Below are 27,436 nucleotides of genomic sequence, written 5' to 3'. Positions count from 1 at the left end.
AAACACTCTACACCTGCCACCCTTATCATTAAACACATTATACAGTCCCTTCAAAATACTCACTCTATCTCTTTCTCACTTCATCACTACCAGTTACCACCTTCCTCCTCCCCCCTGACCGATGTCCCCATTTGTTCTCTTGTCTTTCGCACACTATCTACCCCCTTCCAAAACATCTTTTTATTCTCCCTAAAGTTTACTGATACTCTCTCACCCCATCATTCATTTGCCCACTTTTTCAACCGCTGCATCTTCCTCTTGACCCCCAGCCATAATAGGTTTGTGTACTTTCCACTTTCACTCGTGAGGTATCGAGATCACTGCAGGTGGCCGGACCCAACTCTTGTGGTGTTTCAATTGCCACATAGCATACAAGTCACGTTCAGGCACCATGCAGCTGCATATGAGGTCACATGAATGATGAGGTCAGCAAGCTAGAAGGCGTGGCCAGCTTGGAGCCAAACCTGGCAGTGGTTAGGTAAAGAACCACGCGTGTTGTGCGTATTGTGTATTTTCATGGAATTTACTCTTTTGAAGTTTTTTCTATAAGTAAACAACTCAACTGGAGCTTGGATTTCACGTGAACTGATGATAACGCTGTCGAACGTGTGAGTTAGGACAATAAGAGATGTCCTGACATACATGTCAAATACAAACACACTGATGATTCTCCTTGACTTATTTGGAAGAAATGAACTGCTGATATTCCTGCCGGAGAGTGGGGTCTCTGGGGCACCACTCTGGGGTTGGTCTGAAGGTGTTTCTTACGGCCTCCCAGAGTGTGGGGGCGTCGGCGTATCTCTGCTTCACCTCCAGCAGGAAGACTAGGGGCACCAGCAGCACTGCCGACACTGACAGACTCATCCCAACACCTGATAAAATAAAAAACGATAATGAATAATGATGTGAAGCCAACCAGTCAGTTATCAAAATTAGAAAGATAATCTAAAATTTATTCTATGTTGAAGGCTCCAGTCATGGACGAGAGTCTACATCGAGGCCGGGACTTAATTGAAATATAGAGAGAATTATGAAACGGACAAAAAAAAAGGGCAAAGGAAAATATTTACGAATTTTTGAGAAAGCGAAAATCTGTCTTTTGAAATGTGTCAAGTCATAGTTACTGGGAAAGACATGAGAGGGCAAAGAGTTCCAAAGCTTTGAGGTGTAATAAAAGAAGCAGGTATCAAAACGGCCCACCCTTGAGTTGCCATCGGCCACACGATGATCATGTGGCGCAGCAGCTTGCCGAGTATTGCGTGGTCTAGCTATCGGTGGGGGCACACAAGCAGCAAGCTTTCGAGACCAAAAACCAAAGTAATACCTATGGAAGAGGAAAGGTGAACCAACTTTGCGGCGTAGGGCATTTGGGGTCAAGTTTGGAATTTAGCCTGGGACAGTTTATAAGTCAGACCACCTTCGACTCAACTCTACAAGTAAGGATACAAAGCTAGAACCATCCCAAATATAAGAGCAGTACTCCATCCATACAAGGACGAATCAATCCCTTGTATAAACGCAGCAGCTGTTCAGGAGAGAAGATTCGACTTCTAAACAGGACACCCAGTCTCTTAGAGGCAGACATAGCTATTCCCGTAAAGTGGGGTTACCAAGAAACAGTGGATGTTACAGTACCACCAAGTATGTTCAATGACTCAAGAGGTGGAATTTTTGAACCGTCAAAGGAGAGACGAAAGTTGTGAGCAGTCTTCGATAAGATGGGTACAAATTTTCTAGCACCTAACTGTCTTTTCCACCTTTTGCAAAGTCAAGACTCACAGATTACTCAGTCCTTTATCTTCACTGCTTCATCTGCCTTGGTTCAACCCATTGCCAGCACGTCGCCCCTATACATCACTTCGATCGACTTCAATCTATCCAATGCACCTCTAAGCAGTACGCAGAGCATGGAGTACTGCTATTGCATGAGTCCAGAGCAATGCGACTTGTCAGCTCTTTTTATCCGACCTCAAAACCTGACGCACTTGCCCTAAACTGAAGTGCTGGTTCTCTTCCCATTTTCCGTAGATATTTCTTTGGCTTCTGCTCCTCAAACCGTCTGCTTTTGATCCCTTATCATCAGCTGTGCCACTGAGTCACACGATTACTAGGAGGCCGTTAACAACTCAAGGTTTTTTTTTTTTTTTGTGTGTGTGTGTGTGTGTGTGATGTCTGTTTCTCTTCTTACGCCGCTTAACTCTGGGACTTGATTTCATCTTAAGTCAAATCTCGAAGAAAACCTCCGTCCTTGACGGGGTCTACGCATAGAAAAACTAATAAACTAGCGCCCCTTTCAGAATCGGAATCATAGACACACATATTACTTATCCCTGCAGCCTTTCCCTGAAATAAACACAATACAGATTTAGACATACGAGAACTGAGATATTCACAGTTATGAGGATTAACAACAAAAAATCACCATGTATCAATCATCTTCGATGGTCAACCTAAATCCATTCAATAAAATCTGTAACTTTTTGTGGTAAAGGCTCCAGTCACGGACAAGAATTCACATTAAGACCGGGCCTAAATTGAAATATAGAAAAAAGAGAAAACATGGAAAAGTATTTATTGATTTTGGAGGAAATAAAAAAACTCTTTTGAAATGTGCCAGGTTAGGTTAGGTTAGGTTAGGTAGAGTGTTTCAAAGCTTCGACGAGTAGGGAAAGAAAGAGGTATCAAAATGGCCCACCCTTGAGTTGCCTATGGCCACACAATAATCATGTTACGCAACAGCTTGCCAAGTATTGCGTAGTCTAGCTTGTGGTAAGAGCACACAAGCAGCCAGCTCTAGAAAGCAAAAACCAAAGTAATACCTACAGAAGAGGGAAAGTGAACCAACAATGCGGACCGCTTAACTCTTTCAAGTAAGGATACAGGGCTAGAACAACCCTAAATGCGAGAGAAGTACTCCACACAAGGACAGATCAATCTCTTGTATAAAATGAGCAACTATTCAGAAGAAAAGAAGTTTCAACATCAAAACAAGGTATGTTTCTTAGAGGCAGACTTAGCTATTCCCGTGATGTGAGGTTTCCAATAAAGAGTGGATGTTACAGTAATACCAAGTATGTTCATTGAGTCAAGAGGTGGAATTACAGAACCGTCAAAAGAGAGACGAGAGTTGCGAGGGGTCTTCGATAGAGATGGGTAGAAATTGGATCTTGGAGGTATTAAACTTATTCATCTTGTCGAGTGATCTTACCTATAGCTACGGTGTCAAACACGTATGAGCCGTAGGTGAGAGGTTTGGCCTCCAGCTGACTGTAGACAAACACAAAACTCAGGAACAAAGGGCTGACGACGCCCCAGCAGATCTTCCAGTAAAGACCTGTCTTCCTCCTCAACATGAACTCGATGTCGGCTATAAATTTCCTGATGCCGTACACCCACATGATGGCTACCACTTCAAACACCATCAACAGGATGATGGACACTCCCTGAGGGACCAAAGAAGGTAATCATAAAAACTTTAAAATAACAATTATTGCCACTGAATCAAAAAAAGAAAAAAAGGGGGGGAGGGATGTCTCCTGAAGAGAAGGGGAACAGGGCTTACCTTAGAACTCTAAAAGTTATCAGAATATTATCATGACATCCAGAAAGGCCATAACTATCATGGCAGATAGCTGAACGGCAGAATTATCGTCAAGAGATACCTTAAAGCTCAGAAATATTAGTATCAAAATCCTGGAGGATGAATTTAATTTTCGTCCATCCCTGTAATACCAAGTTAAGCCGCATGTCTATTGCCTTTACATGGACGATATATCTACGGACGCTACGGACGATGACCAGCGACAACGCCTTCGGCAGAAGATGGAGGATATCTCAGTTCTTCAACTTCACGTCTGGGAAAAGTGTCGAAAATAAGAACCCCTGTCTTGGTGTCCACGTTGACTCGTCTAACCAAGTTTTTCCCACATAAGTATACAGGAAGAAGACTGATGTAGGACGTTGCCTTAACGTAGACACCGAATGCCCTAACATAAGAACATAACATATTGGACTCCGCAAAAGGCCCACTGGCCCATACGAGGATAGTCCTTCCTACAACCGCCCCACACACGGAGCTCATATACCTATCCAACCTATTCTTAAAACATTTTCAAGGTTCCAGCGCCCATCCACTACATCTGGCAAGCTGTTCCAGAGATCTACTACCCTCTTGCTAAACCAGTGCTTCCACACATCCAATCTAAACCTAAATTTTTCTATCTTGACGACATTATTACGAATTCTAACCTGGTTGGCTATCCTTAGAACATAGCCAATTTCCCCCCTATCTAGACCTGTCATCTATCCTATCCCCTTCTGGCCCTCCTCATTTTCAATGAATGTAAATTCAGTCTTGCAAGTCTTTCTTCATGACTTAGATTCCTAATTCCTGGTGTCATTCTCGTCAAACTACTCTACACCCTCTCCACTCTATCTATACCTGATGGTAAGGCAACCAAAACTGTACGGCATAGTCCAAATGAGGTCTAATTATTGCAAGATAAAGCTTTTATATTATTTTAATGGGTTTTGTTACTAACACTTCTAATATATCCCAACACTCTATTTGCCTTGTTCTTAACTTTGATGCACTCTTGCCTAGGTTTTAGGTCTTATCAATACTCCCAAATCCCTCTCACAGTCTGATATCCCTATGAGTTTATCATAAAAATAGGAGTTTGTGTCCACCTCTCCACTTCCCACCTTCCTTACACTCAGTGTCTTACATTTATTTACGCTGAAAGCCATCTGCAACTCCCTTTCCCACAGAGACAGTTTGTACAAGTCCTCTTGTAATTTAACCGCATCACTAGGTGAGCTTATAACATTTCCTATTTTCGTATCGTCCACATATATACTCAAGTCACTGATGAGTCCACAATCCAAATCGTTGATATGAACAATGAAAAGAAGAGGACCCAGCACCGGCCCCTGGGGTACACCAGTGATTACATCGCCCCAACCCGACGAAAACCCTCTGCTTCCTGTCTGAGCCACTCCCAAATCCATTCCAATACCTTTCCTCAATACCATGTGACTCCACTTTTTACAGCAGTCGTTGATGCGGCACTTTATCAAAAGCTTTACTAAAATCCAAATATACAATATCATAAACCTTATTTAAAAAAAAAAATGTAATCAAACTGGTAAGGAATGATTTTCCTTTAGCAAACCCGTATTGTGTTTCTCTAACCAAGCCATGACTATCCAAATGCTCTTTAGTTCTGTTTACTGTTATTGACGCCAGATATTTCCCCACAATAGATGTTAAATTAACAGGTCTATAATGTGATGCATCCGACTTATTCTCCTTCTTAGAAAAGGAACAACATTAGTCGTTTTCCACTGTTCACGAACGAAATCATCTTCGACAGCTTTACTGAATATATGAAGTAATGGAGAGCAAATTTCTTCTTTGCATTCCTTCAACACCCTCGCATATAAGTTGTAGTCTGTCCCTGGTGACTTAGTTGGCTTCAAACGCTTTATCTCTTTAACAATATCCTTCTGAGTTATTTCAAAGTCGCCCACTTCCCATTTTCATCCTCTCTCTCTCTCTCTCTCTCTCTCTCTCTCTCTCTCTCTCTCTCTCTCTCTCTCTCTCTCTCTCTCTCTCTCTCTCTCTCCATTAATCCCATCCAGTCAACGGTTCAGAGATCATTTCTTAATTCCTCAAAATTTGGCCTTAAGGAAGCCGGGAACAATTACTTCACTTTCAGTCATGGAAACTTTACTTTTCAGGAAGATCCAGTTTCATAGTGATCACTATTTCCTACAACACCACCTACATCTACACTTTCCATCATGACCTCCTCATTCGTAAGAAGCAAATCCAGTTGATTCTCTTTTCTCGTCCCTACGTCATTGTGCTGATCTAAAAAAATAAAAAAAAAAGGCCACTCAACAGTTTCGATAAAAAAAAAATCCTGTGGTTCCTGACTTCGTGTATAGTTATCCCAGTTAATCCTAGTGATCACCTACTATACATAATTCATCTTCACAGGCTTTCCACAATAGCTTCCCTTAATTACTATCTAGCTTTCGTGGTCTATGTATTACTCCCAATACCATTTTTTTTTTTTTCACTATTTTCTGCTATTTGAACGCAAAGAGTTTCCGTATCTACAGCTGCCTTTGTGTCATTTCTTTTGTCACACCCAATACCCTCTTTCACATACACAGCATCGTTGCCACCTTTTCTGTTCTTCCTTTTGGTCGTAACTAGTTGGAGTCCGTTAATTAGATTCTCGGCCCCTAACTCTCTGTTTCCTGCAACTGCCCAAGTTTCTGTCAAGCATATTATGTGTATGTTTTCCGAGCTCACCAGTGCCTGTAGTACATTTATCTTACCAAGCAAACTTCTACAATTTGTATACTATACGTTATAACCTACATCCGAGGTCTCTTTATCATTCATATCCTTTAATTTTCTTACGTCCTTTCCCGCACTTTTTCTGTTTTGCATTATTATCATTATTTCCCTCACTCTTCTCATCTTCACTCCCCCTCAACGACGACCCCCCCCCCCCCTCCCAAAAAAAAGCAGCCACCCCAGAAACGGTTCCCTCTAATCCAGCCGCTACAGAACTACCTCCCAACCAGGACCAATGTAGCCCATCTCGGGCATACATGTCGTCACTCCTGCTGTAGACCGAGTCCCACACAAGTTCAGGAGCGGCACGCCCTCCCGCTGGCAACAACTGGCCAACATATGGTGGGGCGACATCCATTATGCCTAAGCGCGCACCATCCCTCCTCCCCTACCCTCACCCCAGGAAGAATGCCACATCCAGCCACCGGGATTCCTCCCTTCTCCCTGACAGATAACAAAGTTAGTGTCATCAGAGCATACATTCACCGAGCATTCAAAATATGTTCCTCCTGGTCCCTGCGACATCAAGAGATCGTGAGAATCAAGCATAATACATGCATAATACATGCACGAGCATGTCCACCAACCTTCCATTCCCAACACCACAGCCTGTACTTTCAAGGCTCTTCTACTACAGAAACACAATGTCTTCTGGATACAGAAAAATGAAAAGATACTCCAAGACATCATTAAAAAGAGAAACTGTAAAACTACGAGACCTGAAGACAAGCTCAAACTCATCATCCTCTACAACAGCCCTAAAGTGTCGTCTCTTGTAAGGAGAAACAACATATATCACAACCCTACAATGCTGAAGCAGACCAAAGTAGTGTACATGTATTAATGCATTACCGGAGACTGTGCACTCCGTCGCAACTGGTCCCACCTGTCAGGATCACATGCCTGCCACCATCAAGACGGAATACCCAGTTGACGCATGAATAAAGAAACACCATTCAACCTTGAGCAGGGAGGAGACCGTGTCAGACATCAAGATATCAGCAACGTGCAGCGACTTAAGGAAGCTGGGAACCCTGCCACTGTATGTCGACCCGTCAGCTACCACGAGAAACACGTGACTCAGCTGCACCAGGCGGTGGGGACGGACGAGGAACGTAACAGCGACCGGTCTACGCGGTAACCACAGCTCAGCGATGGCGGGCCACGGCTGCCAACGTAGACTGCTCCTCGAATTTCCCACATGGCGACCTACCTAATCTACATCATTTTTTATTGTCTCCCTCTGTATTCTTCATCTTCACCTGACGATGGCTACGAGAGTTAGGCGAAACGTTTGTGATTGTTTAAATGTCTAGTGTTTCTGAAGTTTGTCATTAAAATCGAAACTTTTGGAGAGGTTGTGTTCTAGTATCCTTCGCAAACAGCGAAGAGATTAATTAGGAAAATAGAAAACTTACATAAAAAGATAATCCATTGTAAATACGCTGTCATATTCAACCAAAGATGCAAATAGGAAAATATGTCCTTGAAATACACTAACTCATAGGAATATATATATATATATATATATATATATATATATATATATATATATATATATATGAGTCGAAGTATAGTGGTAAGGACACTCAGGATGAAGCATGTTGTACTTGAACCTCTCACTTTTCAGCCACGTCGGCTACCGTGTAAGAGAGTGAACACCAGACCAAAATGCACAACACTATCCATATACCTCACACAGTGGGTTCAGGTCCCTGGCTGGCCAGTGATACATGCATCCTCATGCCCTGCGGACCACCAATGTCATGATGAACGTGAAATTCTCAGCGTACCGGAGACAGAGAGGTGATGACGACATCGCGAATCTTACGTCTTCTGACAGTGAAAGAATAAAAATCTAACGTAGTGATCGGGTTGTATGTAAGGGCTATACGTCTATACAATGGAGACTAATTAAGCAAAGAGTTTTAACGACACTCCCGAAGCCTAAAGTGTCCAGCGAGATTAATAAACAGACTGAAAAGAAAGGGCCCAGGGGATAGGAGGAAGGCAGAAAAATCAAACGTGTAATGGAAGGTGTTTTTATCTAGTGCCGCCTTCAAAGTAAGTTAGGAGTTTGGAGAGGTTTGAAGGGAAAGCAAGTATGAGAATATCGTATGCATCAGGCACGAAGAGGAAAGACTTGGTGAACATGACATGGCGGAAGCACAAATACTGACGAAAAAAAAGAGAGAGCATAGTACTTAAAAACTCCTTGCAGTGGTCTCTCGGTTGCTTATCGTGGTAGGACTTGGCAATGAGTGGAAGTCAGGATAAGTGAACTCAGAGATGACCAAAACTGACACCGGGGATCAGGCTCGTTCGACGTCCACGCCGACAAACATGGATACCTGCTAAAGTGTTCAAGGCAGCAGAGAGGTCCACAGGTGACCAGTCAAGAGGACACATTCCTAACCGGCCTTTGGATGAAACGAAAAAGATTGAAGTATTCCTGATTCATTCTGGGATTCATTATCACCATACTTCACACACACACGCACACACACACACACACACACACACACACACACACACACACACACACACACACACACACACACCTAATAACTTTGCCCTTATAAACATTTATTCTCAACTTTCTCCTTGCACACACCCTTCCAAACTCAGTCTTCTGCAGTTTTTCACTCGAATCAGCCACCAGTGCTGCATCACCTGCAAACAATTGACTCACTTCCCAGATCCTTTTATCCCAACAGACCGCATGCTCACCCCGCTCTCCAAAACTTTAGCATATACCTCCCTAACCACCCCATCCATGATCTAATCAAACAACGATGGGGACATAACACACCCCTGCCGCAGACCGACCTTCACTGAGAACCAGTCACTCTCCTCTCTTCCTACTCGTACACATGCCTTATACCTTTGGTAAAAACTTTTCACTGTTTCCAGCAGCTTACCTTCCACACCATACATTCTTAAGACCTTCCACAGAGCATCTCTATCAACACTATCATATGCCTTCTCTAGACCCATAAATGCCACATACAAATCCATCTGTTTTTTCAAGTATTTCTCACATACATTCTTCAAAGTAAACATCTGGTCCACACATCCTCTACCACTTCTAACACCACACTGCTCCTCCCCAATCTGATGCTCTGCACATGCCTTCACCCTCTCAGTCGATACCCTCCCGTACAATTTTCCAGGTATACTAAACAAACTTTTGCCCCTGTAGTTTGAACACTCACCTTTATCCCTTTGCCTTGTACAATGGCACCATGCATGCTTTCCGCCAATCCTCAGGCACGTCACCAAGATCCATACATACACTGAATATCCTTACCAACAACACAGTCACCCAATTATAAAATTCAATTGCAATACCATCCAAACCCGCCGCCTTGCCGGATTTCATCTTCCGCAAAGCTTTCACCACCTTTTCTCTCGTAACCCAACCACTCTCCCACTTTGCACACCAACCTGACCAAATCACCCTACATCTGGCACTCTGTTATCAAACACATTCAAAATACTCACTTAATCCCCTCCTCACTTCATCATTACCTGTTACCTGTTATATATATATATATATATATATATATATATATATATATATATATATATATATATATATATATATATATATATATATATATATATATATATATATATATCCCTGGGGATAGGGGAGAAAGAATACTTCCCACGTATTCCCTGCGTGTCGTAGAAGGCGACTAAAAGGGGAGGGAGCGGGGGGCTGGAAATCCTCCCCTCTCGTTTTTTTTTTAATTTTCCAAAAGAAGGAACGGAGAAGGAGACCAGGTGAGGATATTCCCTCAGAGGCCCAGTCCCCTGTCCTTAACGCTACCTCGCTATCGCGGGAAATGGCGAAAAGTATGAAAAAAAAAAAAAAAAAATATATATATATATATATATATATATATATATATATATATATATATATATATATATATATATATATATTCCTATGAGGCCACGGGGAAAATGAAACACGATAAGTTCCCAAGTGCACTTTCGAGTAATAATCACATCATCAGGGGAGACACAAGAGAGAAATATAAGTCAGTTGATATATATATATATATATATATATATATATATATATATATATATATATATGCTATAAGTTATACCATTAAGCTGATCATCCATTTTCTAGTAAGCACAACGGTAAACAACTTGGTTGACTCACCCCACCGTAGTGGTTGACGAGGGTGAGGACGTGCTGGCCTTGTGGGGTCGCATAGATATTGCCCACCAGGAACCCCACCACACACACGCCCAGCGTCACCTTCCACGTCCGTAAGTGAGGGAACTGGTCCATGATGATGGTTATGGTCACACTGTTATATGGTGTGGCGCTGCCCAGACCCAGGGCGAACATCATCAAGAAGAACAGGACGGAAAACACTTGAGGAACGTACTGGAACCTGGCTAAGACGTCAGGGTAGCTGATGAATGCCAGGGAGGTGCCACCACCCTTGATCACCTGCGACACCTCAACACCCAGCAGCTCTGCCAGGTGACCCAGGATGGAGAAGGTGGTGAAGCCAGCCAGGAGTGAGGTGAAGGTGTCAGCGAAGGAGATGATGGTAGCGTCGCGGTACACATCATGGCGGAAGGTGTTGTAAGACGCGAGCACAATGATCATCCCAAACCCCAAGCCCAAGCTGAAGAAAGCCTGCTGTACCGCTGCGTACCACACCTGCTCACCACACAAGAATATGGACATGAATGAGTCAGTTGTTACTTACAATATCACTGTGTTTGAACTTTTGTACGCTGTCATGATTTTAATATGGACATGAATGAATCAGTTGTTACTTACAATATCACTGTGTTTGAACTTTTGTCCGCTGTCATGATTTTAATATCATAGAGAGAAAACCACTCAAAACTGGACCGTAAATATTCATGGATCAACCTACGTATATCTTGTTTTCGCATCAACAGCTGTGCCCCCCCCCCCCCCCAAGGCCTCTGTTCTGTCTTCTACGTTCCTCCTGTTCATTTAGGTTATGGGATTATAACTTCTATTTCCTGCTATGTACAATCAATATGGATCAGGTGAGGACAGACCAGCGAGACAGCTGTCTCTCCTTCGCCCATCCTCCACTCCCTCCAGCAACAAAAGCCGTCGGGGGTTAGGAAGAAACACCGAGCATTTGCGAAGTAAGCCAGCATGAAATTGAACCGGAGAGAACAGGAAAATACTAATATGCTTATCGCACTGTCCCACTTTCTGCTGCGTTACAGCACATTTCTAATGTCTGGAATTCATTTAGAAGTACATTTCCCTCTTGCATTTTATCATGAAATACCTGAACTGATGAAATGTTTGTCTCTTACCGGGTTTTGAAGGTTTTCAGGTTTTGTATCATCAACGTTTCATGGTAACTACTGTTTGTTTTATTCCAAACACAGCAACTGTGATTTCGTGAGTCACAAAACGATCTTCGTGATTAACGTTACCGAATTTATTCAACATTTTGGAAGCTTGTTTCATGTCAACGCAAAGTCTAGGCTTCCTAAAGATTTCACTTTCTTGACCTTTCAACTTTATATGGCAGATTTTGTCTGGGCTGGAGTGACTTTTGTCTCCCAGCTTTGTATTTGTTCGCTTTGCCTCATCTTTGGGAAACCAGAATTGGGCTACATATTCAAGGTGTGGTGTAAGACCAGAGTGTTAAAAAGAGTCGGGGTTGTTTCTGATGCTTAACAGTATATGTATGTCCTTAGTTACAACGACTAGCAACCAGTTTTATTTCAACTTTCTGCTTGACACTATTTAAAGCAGTATGCTTCAGCATAGAGTAAGGCTGGAAACAGAGTGTCAGAACTTACCCCTGGTTGGAGTAGCTTCTCCCATCTTGGTGTGATGAAGAAGAGGACGCCCTTGTACGCGCCCGGGAGTGTGACCCCGCGCACCAGCATCACAAAGAGCACCACGTAGGGGAAGATGGCAGTGAAGTAGGCTGTCTTGCCAGAGCTTCGGACACCCTTGACCTGCACCAGGAAGACGGCGACCCACGACAGCAGCAGACACAGTGAGAGCCGCCACTCCGGCAGTCCCACGCCGTTTTGGAAGCCCAGAGGATCTAGCTTGGTCACCTCGTTCCTGGCCAGCAGGAGGGACCGAGTCAGACACTGACACCAGCAATATCTATGCCATCCTGGTCGCTTAGACTGAATTTTCATGCATCCTAAGCTTACCTATCATCAAATGACTCGAAGCTTACCTATCATCATATAAACTCAAGCTTATCTGTCAACAAGTGACCCCAAGCTTACCCATCAAGGTACCCCAGGTCGCAAGCTTGTGCTGATGTATCTGATCGAACGAAGGTAAGGCGGTAGGACGCATAGTGTCCTCCAACCTTGGGACTGCGTCATTATTGTCATTTCTTACTCAAGTAGTTAGTGTGTGTGTGTGTGTGTGTTTGTCATCACTAGCATCTCAATTTGCACTTATAAGCAAACACATACAGTTGCTGCTACATCGTATGTACGCCCGTCACCCTGGGATCTCTCCTAGCCTAGGAACCAATCACTGGGCATCCAGTGACAGTTTTCTAGCAGTGTCGGACTAACTCTGGTGTCACTGTCCCCTGTCATATGACAACCCCCCCCCCCCCAAATCAACCCCAGCGGACCTACCTTCGGGGAGCCCTTATATGAAATGAAACATATGTACTTTACATTCTGAGTTGATCATCTGACCTCAGTAAAAAGGCCATACGAGGTATTTTTAAATGAGTACCAACACACGTGGGATGACACTGCGGGGCCTTTAACGGTGGTGAAATGGTACTGCCCAAAAATAGTGCCCATTCCCAGACTGGTTTCCAGACATTTGAATTTGAATCACAGGTTATTGTCCTCAAAGACTGAAACGCCTCCTCCATGTACACAGTGATGACAGTTACTACCCAGTGAGGAGTGAAGACTAGCTCGCCAACTTCAGGCCATCTTACCTAAAGTAGTCCTCGGCCGCCGTGGTGAGGCCCCTGGTGTCGTTGGCCAAGCTGATGTTGGTGCTGGCGTCCACACAAGTCTCGTCGGCCCAGGCACCACACACGGCCCAGGGCAGTACACTGCTGAAGGAGGCGAAGAAGTAGAAGATACAAAGGGCCATCACAAACACGAAGAAGGTCGACACAGCCCAATTTGTCAGCGCCTGTCCATAACCAACACCTGAGAAGGAGAAATGAGTGTTTTTTACGATATATATATTTTTTAAGATTGATTTACACTAATGAACTTTATATAGAGTCATTAGGAGGCGTAAAAGGAAACTAATGACCTGCTGATGACGGGAGTTTGTGAAGCAGCGATGATCAGATGTCATGGGTGCGTTCCATCCCCCATTACTTTCCTACTGATCACTCATTCATTCCACCAAATATAGCACCTTAACTCATCTAGATGAAAGGGAAATAATCTCTTATTGTGTTCGCCTACGTTTGGCTAAGTCGCGTAAACTTGGCTTCGAACCAAATCAATTTTCCTATACCAACTGTTGAACCTTCGGGTACAAGATCAGAATTCACCCAAGACAGGTGGCTATGCGTCCCCCAGCGGTAGAGGGCGATTCATGATTCTCTTGTCTTTCTATCGTAATCACTTTCTACGTAAATATTTACATCACATCCATCATCATCAGCATTTTCACGTAGTCGGGGAAAAAAGAAAAGACTTCCCCCCCCCCCTTCCCTTTATCGCCCCTGGGGGGGGGGAAGGGTAACATAGATACAGCACCTCACCACTTACAGTAGCTTACAATACGAAGAAAAAATCTTTTTTCATGAATCCGGAACATCGCTAGTCTTAAGTTTCTCACCTCGGAACGCAGGCGACAACTCCCACATCCTGACGTTGCCGGAGGAAGCAAACTGGCCCAGGCAGAACTCCAGGTAGTAGAGCGGCTTCCCGATGAAGATCAGGACCAGGATGTAGGGGATCAGGAACGCCCCGCCCCCGTTCTCTAAGGCCACGAACGGGAACCTCCACACGTTCCCCACCCCGACGGTCATGGCGATGCAGGAGAGCAGGAACTCCCTCGGGTTGGCCCACTTTTCCCTCACCGGCTGCTCTGCTGCCTCCTGAGGAACGGTGTAGAGGTCAGCCAGGCAGGTGCTGCCGCCTAGTGGCAAGAGGTACTTCAATGAATACCCGGAATGTAACCGAATGCCCTCAGGATCCTACGACAGTGTATGACCTCTCCTCAGTGCCACGCTGAAGTTTGAGGAGAGGCCAAGAATCCTCGTTATATCCTTCTCCTCCTCCTGGTAGAGCTACAGCCAGAAATCCTCCTCCGAGCCCCTATCCCGCGGAGGTCCCAGTGTTGAATGTTCCTCTAGTCATCTCAAGTTGAGCTGACGACTTACCTGCCACAGTGTGTCTAGCTATAACCCTTTACTCAAACCCTTTTGTAAATTTGCACCTTACACACTAGCTTTGGCCTATTGGAAATCATGGTCGTCGGGAAATTTTATTTCAACTTCGTGTGTTTCCATATTCCACGCTCGTATTGTTTACAAGTCAAGTCCTCTGTCGGCAGTTCTTGTCATCAGCGATTCTCTCTCTCTCTCTCTCTCTCTCTCTCTCTCTCTTCACCCCCCCCCCCCCCCATTGGAAGGTTATAACACTAATTCTGTTGTGTTGTATTTAAAGAGCCTTACTTAAGGATCTTACAGATGCAGTGCTGAGTGTGAAGGATTGTAGTTGGCGTTTTCTACGTTTTTTTCTTTTTTTTTCTAGCTAGACCCAGGAACGTGCATGCGTGGACGCAGAAACTTCAACGCACTATTGTCGTAACTTGTCTGGGTCCTCGGTCAAGTTCGAGTTAAGTTCTTAATGATTTGAAAAATCTAAACAAATGTTTTCCTAATATCTTTTTCTTCATTGGTTCCCTGAAGTTATTTTCCACCCCCCCCCCTCCCCCTCTCTTTCTCGATCGATCAAATTTGTTGAACGTAACGCTGGCAAAATTCTGAGTGATCACTTCTTTTGTGAAAAAAAAATCAATGAAGAATCAATATTTTCACACTGAGAGATCTACAACGCTCCACGTTGGTTACATGAGAACATAACTCTCGTATTAGTACCAAGGAGATCAAAGCAATTACCACAACAGTAAGTGTCGTAAACAGACTTACGTGGGTGGTGAGGGAGGGTCGCGGGTGCACATCCTTGGGCACCCCGTCAACTGGCTCATCCTCGAAGGCTTGGTTGACCGCACCCTGCAACACACACTGTCATTATACTGACCTGCTGGGAAGAAGCTGAAGTAGAGGCAAATAAGGGTACAATACATCTAATGCTGATGATTTTCTTTACGTTTAGAAACACGAGGGGTTGATGGTGAATGATAATACGAAATCATAAACGTTACGAAACCTAGAGTAGTGACTAAGCTAGGATGCAGTTATAATGATGTGAGTAACTGTCTCTCCCAGAGGGAAGTATATAGTTTTAGTTGAGGGTTTTTATTTCCAATTTATTAAGGTTTACCGACATTACTTCATCTACGGGCCAGACTGACTTGGTAAGGAAATGTACTTGACCATATTTATATGATGAGGTAAGCCATCTGACCTACATGCCTGGCCCAACCGAATATGGGAGGAACTCAGGAGAGGCTGCCTTTGGGAGGAGGTGGGGGGAGAAAACAAGATGTAGTGTAAGCATACTGATATAGTGCAAGTTTAATGATGTAGTGTAAGCATACTGATAAAGTGCATGTTTAATGTAGTGTAAGCATACTGATACAGTGCAAGTTTGATGATGTAGTGTAAGCATACTGATAAAGTGCATGTTTAATGTAGTGTAAGCATACTGATACAGTGCAAGTTTAATGATGTAGTGTAAGCATACTGATAAAGTGCATGTTTAATGTAGTGTAAGCATACTGATACAGTGCAAGTTTAATGATGTAGTGTAAGCATACTGATAAAGTGCATGTTTAATGTAGTGTAAGCATACTGATACAGTGCAAGTTTAATGATGTAGTGTAAGCATACTGATAAAGTGCATGTTTAATGTAGTGTAAGCATACTGATACAGTGCAAGTTTAATGATGTAGTGTAAGCATACTGATAAAGTGCATGTTTAATGTAGTGTAAGCATACTGATACAGTGCAAGTTTGATGATGTAGTGTAAGCATACCGATACAGTGCAAGCGTTAAATCATATTGTAGGCAAACTGAAATAGAAATAATTCAGGCATAATGATAGTGTAAGAATACTAACAGAACAGTGTAGTGAGAATGTGCTGATTTCTTCTCGAACATTTCATCTTCATAAACCTCATCTCACAATGACAAATACACAAGCATGCAGGTTACCTTGAAACACATTCAGGACCTGACTGAGAATTAATACAAAAGATTTATTCACGATCGCAGAACCTTTCAAGCCAGGGGTTAACATTTGCAGTGGTCGAGTGCTCAGTGTTTGTAACACTGAAGTATATCTTGTATCCATATATTTGTCGTAATATTTTCAAAAACCCAGAAATCGCTTGACGGCTGATGCATTCTTGTAGTTCATCACACACAAACACACACACACACTTTCCGTTCAATACAAATACGTAGCAAAAATTAGGGGTACACTCCTTCGCTAGGTTAAGGATTAATTACGCTGTAGAAAAAAAATTAAGTGGTTGAGAGGTAATTTCACAAGAGGGGCTAATAAGAACATAAGAAATAAGGACACTGCAAGAGGCGTATTGGCCCATGCTAGGCAGGTCCTGAGTGTCCACACTACACCCAACCACCTGAACCCATAAACACATCCAACCTTCGTTTAAAGCTACCTAAAGACCCACGTAGCTTCCACTACTGTACTTGTCAGTTTGTTCCATAAATCCACTACTCTATTCCCGAACCAATATTTACCTACATCCGACCTGAATCTATATTTTTCTAGTTTTAACCCATTATTTCTTGTCCTATCCGGAGGCGCCATTCTAAACCTCCCTCCCTGTGATGTACAAAAAGATGATTACACACATACACATGCTTTGTACCAACCAGTGCTCGTACAGACAGTCCTACACCTACTCTTGAGGATTCCATAAACAATCCATGAACAACTGCTCAGCTAAGCAAGCAAACAGCTTAGTTTCCTCTTAGTTATTTGTACGTTAACTACTGTATCACCGTAACGCAACCAACGTGGAAATATTCACCGCATTGTTATCGCGCTTACGGAGTTTTAGCCAAAATATTACTACAATTCAACCCAAGTGTAACTTTTCATCACTGAAATACGTTATACATTAATGATAGAAATTGCTCTATAAAACCTCCTGTACTATGGAGATACACCTCATTCATGTGTTTATCCAAACCGTAGTCGTAGGATCCAGACCCACCTTGATCTAAGATCTTTTGTGATTACTTCAGTAGTTACTATTATGAGCCCCAGCTCTGTACATTCTCAGCCGAATGGCTGCTTAATTTCAATAAAAATGTCTATCTATCTATCTGCCATTCGCTTTATTTATATATATATATATATATATGTATATATATATATATATATATATATATATATATATATATATATATATATATTATATATATATATATATATATATATATATATATATATATATATATATATATATATATATATATATATATATATATATATATATATATCACTATATTAAACTTCAGAACACCCAACGATTGACTCTGGTCTTCTTGGCAGGGAAGAGAAGCAGAGCCCCACCAACTGCCCCAGACTTCTTTCAGTCATAAACAATAGACACGCTAAGTGGGAGGGGGGGAACAATTCTCTATCATGGCACGTATGATGAAGCTTTGCACACAAAGGATTACTTGACTAGCCAACATCCCCTAGTTACCACCAGGCAGATAACTATTCTGAGATGTGTCCCTGACGCATCCGTCACCTTCACACAGAGTACATAGCTGGGTTGTGGTCGGCCGTGTAGAATGACTAAGCCTATGAGGTAAATTAGACAGCAAGGAGTCAGTGAAGGAGAAACCTGGAGTGAAGAACCAAAGCTATTACAACCAGCAGATTCCAAAGAAAAATGTCGATGGATAAACAAGAGAATAACCTCAACAGTTAGGGATTCAGTGGTGTGTGGCTAGAACTAAGAGAACTAGAAAACTTCTGCTTCGCATTTAGAATATATGAGAGACTGCATAATGCTTTTTCAAAATTCGTATCGGAAGAACCGAGCGTCCGCAATGTGGAGATAACAGAGAATTCGTCAGATTTACGTGGCTTCATCGAGACAACTGGTCACTGTTTCATGGATGAGGCAACACGTAAGGTGAACGAGACGGGAGATTGTGGAATACACACCCAAACCCGTGAGAGAAGGGGATGGGAAGGTTAATATAAAATTGTTTTATGTGGATGATGTCCTTCTGTTCGTTGGGTCAGGGGAGATGAGGTACCTCTGGGATGTACAAGAGGCGGGAAGAGGTTAAGCATACACATAAGGAGGAGCGAAGTTCATATGTGTGGGACACAAGGCTCTGTCAGGGGAGGAGTGAGGTACGGGTGGTTGTGGCAGGGAAGGATCGTGATGGGGAGGCTATGACAGTGAGACTGTGTTACAAAGTCTTTGTCTGGGTGACTGAGACAGGGGGACTATACCAGGGCGACAGGCAGGTAGACTCAGAAGGGAGATTAAGGTAGGGAGACCACAGCAGGGTGAATGAGACGGGAACTGTCGCAGGATGACCGAGGCATGGGGACTACAGCAGGGTGACTGTGGCAGAGAGTATAACAGGGTGACCGAGGCTGGGGGACTACAGCAGGGTAACTGAGGCTGGGGTACTACAGTGGGTGACTGTGGCAGGGAGAGTATAGCAGGGTGACTGAGGCTGGGGGACTACAGCAAGGTGACTGTGGCAGGGGGACTAAAGAAGGGGGACTGAGGCAGGGGAACTACAGCTGGGTGACTGAGGCAAGGACACTATAGAAAGGGGACTGAGGCTGGGGGACTACAGCAGGGTGACTGTGGCAGGGAAAGTATAGTAGGGTGACTGAGGCAGGAGAACTGAGGCTGGGGGACTACAGCAGGGTGACTGTGGCAGGAAGAGTATAGCAGGGTGACTGAGGCTGAGGGACTACAGCAGGGTGACTGTGGCAGGGAGAGTATAGCAGGGTGACTGAGGCTGAGGGACTACAGCAGGGTGAGTGAGGCTGGGGGACTACAGCAAGGTAACTGTGGCTGGGGTACTACAGTAGGGTGACCTAGGCTGGGGTACTACAGCAGGGTGACTGTGGCAAGGGTATTATGGCGAGGGCTTGGTTTTTGCCTTGGGACTGCTGGCTTGGGGGAGTGTGTGGATAACTGAACACCCTTAAAATCTTGGGAATAATTTGGAGAGGAAAAAATATCGTTCACAGGAGACTGTGTCGCCTTTAGCCTCACACGTAGCACCATAAGACTCAAGATCTACATTCTTTACCTTGTTTACCATGACTGACTCTTGAGGCGGTGCTGAGGTGGGTAGGCTTATCATAGCTGTTTACTCTGAGGGATTTAGTGCTTATAAACGAGTAATGGAGGCTTCTTAGTGGTGATTCTCAGCAGCGTTGGCGTTGACACAACATCCACCCGCCGTCTGTTGGTCCACTGACTGACCACATGCTAACAAATACTGCCGGATACAGAGGGAGTTGCCAGGTACTGCTTTAACTAATTAACACAGGGGCCCAGCCTAACAACCCCCCCCCCCCCCCTTCAATTCAGCCTCCTCAACCCCCACCCCAGCTTTCCTCATCACAATCCCCATCCTAACCTATCCCATCAAACCCTTACCCCCAGCACAACCCCACTGGGAACCCTCACCCCTATCCCCAACTCTCCCTCCCCACTCCCATATCCCCACTTCCCTTAATCCATCCTATCCCTTTTCCTTAACCCCTACCCCCTAACCTCAACCTCCTCACCCTCAGCGCCACCCCAATCATACCACCCCACCCCATACCCGCCAACCCCTAACCCCTAAGACTACTCCTTCCCCCACACACCTACCCACAGCACATACACAGTACCTACGGTATATACACAATACCAGCAGTACATACACTACCTGCAGTACTTACACAGTACCAGCAGTACACACACAGTACCTGCAGTACACACACAGTACCTGCAGTACATACACAGTACCTGCAGTTCACACACAGTACCTACAGTACATACATAGTACATAGAGTACATACACAGTACCTGCCAGTACTTACACAGTACCTACAGTACATACACAGTACCTGCAGTACACACAGTACCTGCAGTACATGCACAGTACCTGAGTACATACACGGTACCTACAGTAAATACACAGTACCTGCAGCACATACACAGTACCTGCAGTACAAACAGAGTACCTAGAGTACATACACTGTACCTACAGTACACACTACCTGCAATAATACACAGTACCTTAAGTACATACACAGTACCTGCAGTACATACACTGTACCTACGGTACAAACACTACCTTCAGTACATACACAGTACCTTAGGTACATATACAATACCTGCAGTACATACACAGTACGTGCAGTAATACAAAATACCTAGAGTACATACACTTTATATGAGGTACATACACTACCTACACTACATACACATTATCTGCAGTACATACACAGCACCTACAATAATACAGTGCCTACAGTACATACAAAGTACCTACAGTACATACACAGTACCTACAGCGCATACATATTATCTGCCGTACATTTTTGTGTGCTCTCAAGTATTCAGCTAGATGTATATCCCAGTAATGCAAAAAATGGCTGTACATTGCGAGGTAAAAGAAAGCCAAAATTACTCCTTCACGTGTGCCTGAGATACACATTGTCAGGGTTTTGTGGAACATGGAACTCACGTAAGCCTGACATAGTAAGGCAGTGTTATTTCTCTAATTTTCTTTTTTGTGCGTATTATCAATTCACTCACTTCTCAAGACGGAACTTTTGTTCATTTAATCTTTTTTTTTTGCTTGTTTGTCAATTACTTTTTTATATTTTAGTGCTGTGAAGTGACGAAAAAGGAAATACACTTAAACAAGCTTAAAAACTTGTTTAATGCTCATAAAGTCGAAAGTTCGGTGACCATTTTAAGATCTTTTAATAAGCATTACTTCCGGTGAATTATTTCTGTTAACTCCTTCAGTATGTCAACAGAGTTGTGTGTGCGGTGGGAAGTTTGGCATTGTTTAACAATGATCGTGCCCGGCATTTGTATGGACAGACGGACCTTTGGGGGATAAAGCTGATAAAACAACTGTTCTAACACAGTGTTGCTGTCCTTCGGGCCATCTTCGAATGCAGCATTTGAGGGAATCACTGATGTGGGTGTGGAGACACTTCAAAGTAATCCTTCTTTCACATGGGAAAGCCGACCCTTCCAGGTAGAGCGACGGGGTGCAAAACCCCATACGCGTTTACCTTTGATGCCAATAATTACGTAAAATCGGTGTCAGGCTTTGGACGATGTCGAAGACAACCTACACAAGACGATGTTCGTCACTATTCAAACAACAGTAGAGCTCCTCAGGGTGTTCCCTATTCTCCCTCTCTCTTTAGGCAGACTGTCTTCTGTGTTCAACTTCTAATCTTATTTGTTCTTATGCTGATGTATCCATTTTACACATTTTAGCTCATTTTCTCTCCCCTCTTCATAATACCCATTCCTTTTCTTCATACTCTATTCATATCCTCTCAGTTCAGGTTAGTGCGTCATCTCAGAATGGGGAAGCAGTAAAAAAGTTAAATTCAATAATGCTAAACGTAATTTCTCCTTACATATCTATGATTCATTTGTTTTCCACTGTTCCATTTCTGAACACCACAGTTTTATTTAGTTAATTTATAATTACCTCTGGACCAATTTCTGTGACACTGAGTCCTAATGTTTCCCAGGACATTTCTAAACCTTCCTGTAGCCTATGGCTATGCTACTTCCAGTAGCAGGGAAATGTAGACTCCTTTGGAGAGAGTTCTTTGACCAGGCTGTACTTATAATGATACAACCTTGCCAAAGTAACTTTTCACTTGCATTATAACCTACCTAAGTGGGCTGAGTCCGGAAATACCTACACTGCGAGTCAGTCCTGTTTTATAACAGAAACATGTTGGACATAACCATATCCTACACTCTATCCTGAAAACCCCACAAGTATACTTTCCAAAGCCTGAGGCTACTGCAGATGCAGAAATCATTTCTCTTAAGAGGTGATACTTCACAGCTAGAGGTATTATATTCGCCTAAGTATGGAGTACTGTTCACATATCTGGTGTCTCTTACTCCACCTTTCTTCCGGCATCACCTCTTTTCAACCATCCCTCTCAGTACACGGTGACGTTTCTGCTTTCTCTCTTTCTACAGGTTTTATTTTAGCCACTGTTCTCTTGAGTTGTCTGTATGTGTCCCTGCCCCTATGACTTGGACATGAGACATGTATTTGGCTGTTGCTGCCCAGTTTGTGTGTGGGGAACGGCCACTCAAGGACTGACAATTATAACACTTTCTCTTGAAAAGCTGAATTGTAGTATTCTCCTCCTCTTGTCTATCGCTACTATAAGCTTTTTACCTCCAAGAGTCAAGTTTACAAGCACCTGCAGGGCCATGATTAATTTCTACCTTCATTTTCACTCACTTCATCTCTCTCAATTGTATCCCTATCCTTCTAAGTATTTCTCACATTATTCATTGAAAATAAGAACGTTTTGGAAGGTAAAGATCTTACATAATTGTAGTTATGACCTCAACCAAAAATGGTTGGTTTAGCTGACCCTATCTTCAAGTAGTAATAAAACAAGCAAGACATTACTTTCACTAAGGCTGTATTACCATTACCAAGCAAAAGTAGTGTTGCTGAAGACCTTCTGACACCAAAGATATGCATCTTCACCTACTCCCTCAGGGCTCAAAAAAAACTTTAAAAGGGGTTCAAATTTTAAGTTACAATAATAACAAGACAGTCAAATGTGGATCTAAATTTTTCCCTACTGAAGATCCAGGCAAGTTCAATAGCTTAAAATACAAAAACTTAAGTATCCTCTTTCCACTTTCACAGATAACATAGGAACAAACAAACAAACAACAGCCTCATCTGCACATAACACATTTCTATCTTTTTTTCTTTGTACTTGATTACGTTTCCCACATTTGCAAGACGGCACCAGGCTGCATCCGCTCACATTCATTCTGTACTGGTCATGTGTAATGCACCTAAACTGCAGCTCGTTATCCACAACCAGACCCCACAAGACTTTCCATGGATGCTTCACATGCCCTGTGTCAGCCTGTTGACAGCAAATTCACCCCTGTATAACACATCATTCCAATTCAATCTATCCTATGCATGCCTTTCACCCTTCTACATGCTCAGGCACCAGTCATTCAAAATCTCTTTCACTCCACCCTTTCATCTCCAATTTGGTCTCCCCACTCTCCTTGCTCCTTCAACTTCTTTTCTTATTCATGTTGGAGGCTCCAGTTACAAACAAAAGTCCACAAGGCTGGGCCTTAATTGAAATATAGAGAGGATTATGAATGGGAAAAATCAGAGACAAGGAAAAGTATTTACAAATTTTAGATGTGAAAAAACCTCTTTTTAAATGAGCTAGGTCATAATTATTGGAAAAGACATGAGGTGAAGAGTTCTAAAGCTTGGAGGTGTAATGAAAGAAAGTTATCAAAACAGCCTAACCTTGAGTTACCAATGGTTACAGTCATCATGCGACGCAGCAGCTTTCCAAATGTCACGTGGTCTAGCTAGTGGTGGAGCCACACAAGCAGCCAGCTCTCGGAAGAAAAAACCAAAGTAATACCTATGGAAGAGGGAAAGTAAACCAAAATTATGGCATAAGGCAAGTGGGTCACATTCTGAAGTGAGTTTTAAGTTGAAACATATATCCTTTTCCTCAAACTTTCTTGTCTCAGTCTTACTCTATATGGCCAAACAATTTCAGCACAACCTCTTCAGCTCTCTCAAAAACATTCTTTTTATCACCGCATCTCTCTCTTACCCTTTCATTACTTACTCGATCTAACCATCTCATGCCATGTATTGTCCTACAACATTTCATTTCCAACACAACCACCTTTCCACACAGTCTTATCTATAGGCCATGCCTTGCATCCATATAATAATGCTGGGACTACTATTCCTTCAACCGTATCCATTTTTGCCCTCCCAGAGGACAATTATCTTTCCACACATGCTTTCAGAACCTTCATCCCCCTCATCCACTCTGTGACTCATTTCCACCTCCATGATTCTGTTTGCTGACATATCCACTCCCAGGTATCTAAAACACTTCACTTCCTTCAATTTTTCTCCAGTTAAACTCATACCCAGTTAACCTGTCCCTCAACTCTGCTAAACCTAATAACCCTTCTTTTATTCGCATTTACTCTAAGCTTCCTTCTTTCACACATCCTTCCAAACCCAGTCATTAAATTCTGCAGTTTCAGTCATATTTACCACCAGTGCAACATCAGCAAACTAGAAGAGACTCACTACCCAAGCTCTCTCGTCCACCAATAAAGTGCACACTTGCCCCTCAATCTAGGACTCTCGCATTTACCGCCCTCACCACCCCACCTATAAACAAATTGAGCACCAATGGTGACATCAAACACACCTGCTACAGACCAACCTTCACTTAGAACCATTCATTCTGATTTCTTCCTACTTGAACACATGCCTTTCACCCTTAATAAAATCTTCTCTGCTTCTGGCAGCTTTCCTTCCACACCATATATTCTTAAGACCTTCAACAAGGCATCTCTATCAACCCTACCAAATGCTTTCTCTAGATCCATGCCACATACACACCCATCTGGTTCTCTAAGTATATCTCACACACATTCCTCAATGCAAACACCTGATCCACACGTCCCCTACTACTTCTGAGACCACACTTTTCCATCCCAATCTGACACTCTGTACATGACTTCACTTTCTTCATCACTACTCTCCCATACAACTTAACAAGTACAATCAACCTTATACCTCTGCCATTTGAACACTCACCTTTATGCCCCTTGCCTTTACACAGTGGCAGTTTACAGGCATTCTGCAAATTCATAGGCACTTCACCATGATCCATACAAACTTTAAAAATCCTAACTAGCCAATCAACAGCACAGTTGCCAATTTTCTTTAAAAATTCATCTGCAACACCATCCACTCCAGCACCTACGCACATTTCATCTTTCGTAAGGCTTTTGGTACCTCTTCTTTCTTCACCAAACAGATCTCAAGTCTCACACTTCGCACACCACCCCCAACCCAAATACCCTACAAACACATTCAACCGTCATTCAAAATACTCACTTCATCACTACCTGTTACCACTTTATCTTTTTTCCCCTTCACTGATGTTCCTATGTGTTCTCTTGTGTTTTGCACATTATTACCCTCCCAAAACATCTTAGTCTCCCTGAAGTTTACTGATACTCACTAATCCCAACTCTCATTTGCCCTCTTTTTCAACCACTGCACTTTCATCTTTACTTGACACTTTCTTTTATACATCCCCCAATCAATTCCACTCCTTCCCTGTAAGTACCTCCCAAATGTCTACCTTTTCTTTCACTAGCAACGTTACTTCTTCATCCCACCACCCACTATCCTTTCTAATCTGCCCTTCTCCCACCTTTTACATACCACATGCATCTCTTGCACATGCCAGCAGTGCTTCCCCAAATAATTCCAACTCTTCACACACTTCCCTTTCTTCATTTATTCTCACCTTTTGCCATTCTACGCTTAATTTCTCTTGGTATTTTTGTTACACACGTCTTTCAATACACTTTCACCATTCTCGACTCAACAATATTACCTCTTTTCTTTAAACTTCTTCAAACTTCACCTGCCTCTCACCAGCTGCCCCTCTCAGCTTATTTACATCCATAAGTTCCCTTTTACACATCTATCAATTAATAAGTAAACCCATAATGCCCACTGACCATCCTTTCCCACTCACGTATGTATACTTGTGTATGTCCCTCTATTGGAATCAGGTATTCCCAATCACCTGTTCTTTTTCGCACACAACTCCACAAGCCACTCACCAAATCCATTCATAAAAATGAATACCCCATGCCTTCTAATTATACTCTTAACTACCACATCACTCGCCTTTGCATTTAAATCTGATCATTAATACTTGGTCTCTTACATCAAAACTGCCACCACAATCACTCAGCTGCTCCCAAAACACTTGCCTTTCAAGATCTTTCTTCTCATGGCCAGGTGTATATGCACAAATAATCACTCATCGCTCACCATTCACTTTCATATTTACCCACATCAGTCCAGAATACACTTCCTTACACTCTTTCACACATTACCACAACTCCTGCTCTGGGAGAAGTTCTACTTCCTTGGCTCTTGTCCTCTCATCAATCCCTGAATTTTCATGTAAGACATTTCCAGTCACTTCCTCTACCCTTAAACTTTGTTTTAATCATAGTCAGAACATCCAGGTTTCTTTCCTAAAGTACACTACTTTTCCCTCCTCTTTTCTCACCTAAGTTACATCCACACAAATTTAAAACATACCAGCCAGAGCCTTCAACGAGGGTTGGCTCCTTTGTCCTTTCCATAATTTACAAATTGAAATAAAAGAAGGGGCTGGGTTTCAAGCCCCTAACTCCTGCCCCTTTTAGTCACCCTCTACAACACACTGGGAATAAGGAGGTAGAATTCTTTCTCCCCTACCCTTGAGATATATATCTGTCAAGGCTGCCTTCCATAGTCAAACCCCACATACTTCTCCAGTTTACCTTGACCATTCCATATGCCCTAGTTCAGCTCATTTACAGCATTTCACCCCTATATGTTTAATTCATTCTATTCACTATATATCTCTTGCCCTTGTGAATGTTCAAGCACTAATACACCAAAACTTCCTCTTAAACCTTCCCCATCCTCTTTGGTCTTCCCCTCCAAACTCCCTTCACTTCTAACATGTAGATCCTTTTTGTTAATCTTTCTTTATTCATCCTCTTCAAATGTCCAAATATCTGATTGGAATGAAAAAACAAG

General features: G+C 42.9%; 1 protein-coding gene across 1 annotated transcript; it reads right to left on the bottom strand.

The window, feature by feature from the left end:
* Positions 1-491: 491 nt before the first annotated feature.
* Positions 492-20,003, bottom strand: LOC139750744 (sodium-dependent nutrient amino acid transporter 1-like). The gene is made up of 8 exons (XM_071665449.1): positions 19,829-20,003; positions 15,520-15,603; positions 14,202-14,463; positions 13,336-13,555; positions 12,206-12,479; positions 10,554-11,066; positions 3,209-3,443; positions 492-872 (listed from the first exon to the last, which is right to left on the bottom strand). The coding sequence occupies exons 1-8, from the start codon at positions 19,880-19,882 to the stop codon at positions 679-681; spliced, it is 1,836 nt and encodes a 611-aa protein (XP_071521550.1). The 5' UTR covers positions 19,883-20,003; the 3' UTR covers positions 492-678.
* Between the last annotated feature and the right edge of the window lie 7,433 nt (positions 20,004-27,436).

This window comes from Panulirus ornatus, chromosome 10, assembly GCF_036320965.1.
Source record: "Panulirus ornatus isolate Po-2019 chromosome 10, ASM3632096v1, whole genome shotgun sequence".
Classification (NCBI taxonomy): domain Eukaryota; kingdom Metazoa; phylum Arthropoda; class Malacostraca; order Decapoda; family Palinuridae; genus Panulirus; species Panulirus ornatus.
The sequence above is the reverse complement of the archived record's forward strand: the minus strand, read 5'-3'. Positions and strand labels throughout refer to the sequence as shown.

Bases quoted from the DNA above. Each gene is read 5' to 3' on its own strand.
- LOC139750744 (XM_071665449.1), bottom strand. From the start codon at position 19,882: ATGATAAGCCTACCCACCTCAGCACCGCCTCAAGAGTCAGTCATGGTA. The intron at 15,604-19,828 runs GTAAAGAATGTA...TGTGTGTTGCAG, and splicing joins AGTCAGTCATGGTAAACAAG to GGTGCGGTCAACCAAGCCTT. The intron at 14,464-15,519 runs GTAAGTCTGTTT...ACCGTTCCTCAG, and splicing joins GACCCTCCCTCACCACCCAC to GAGGCAGCAGAGCAGCCGGT.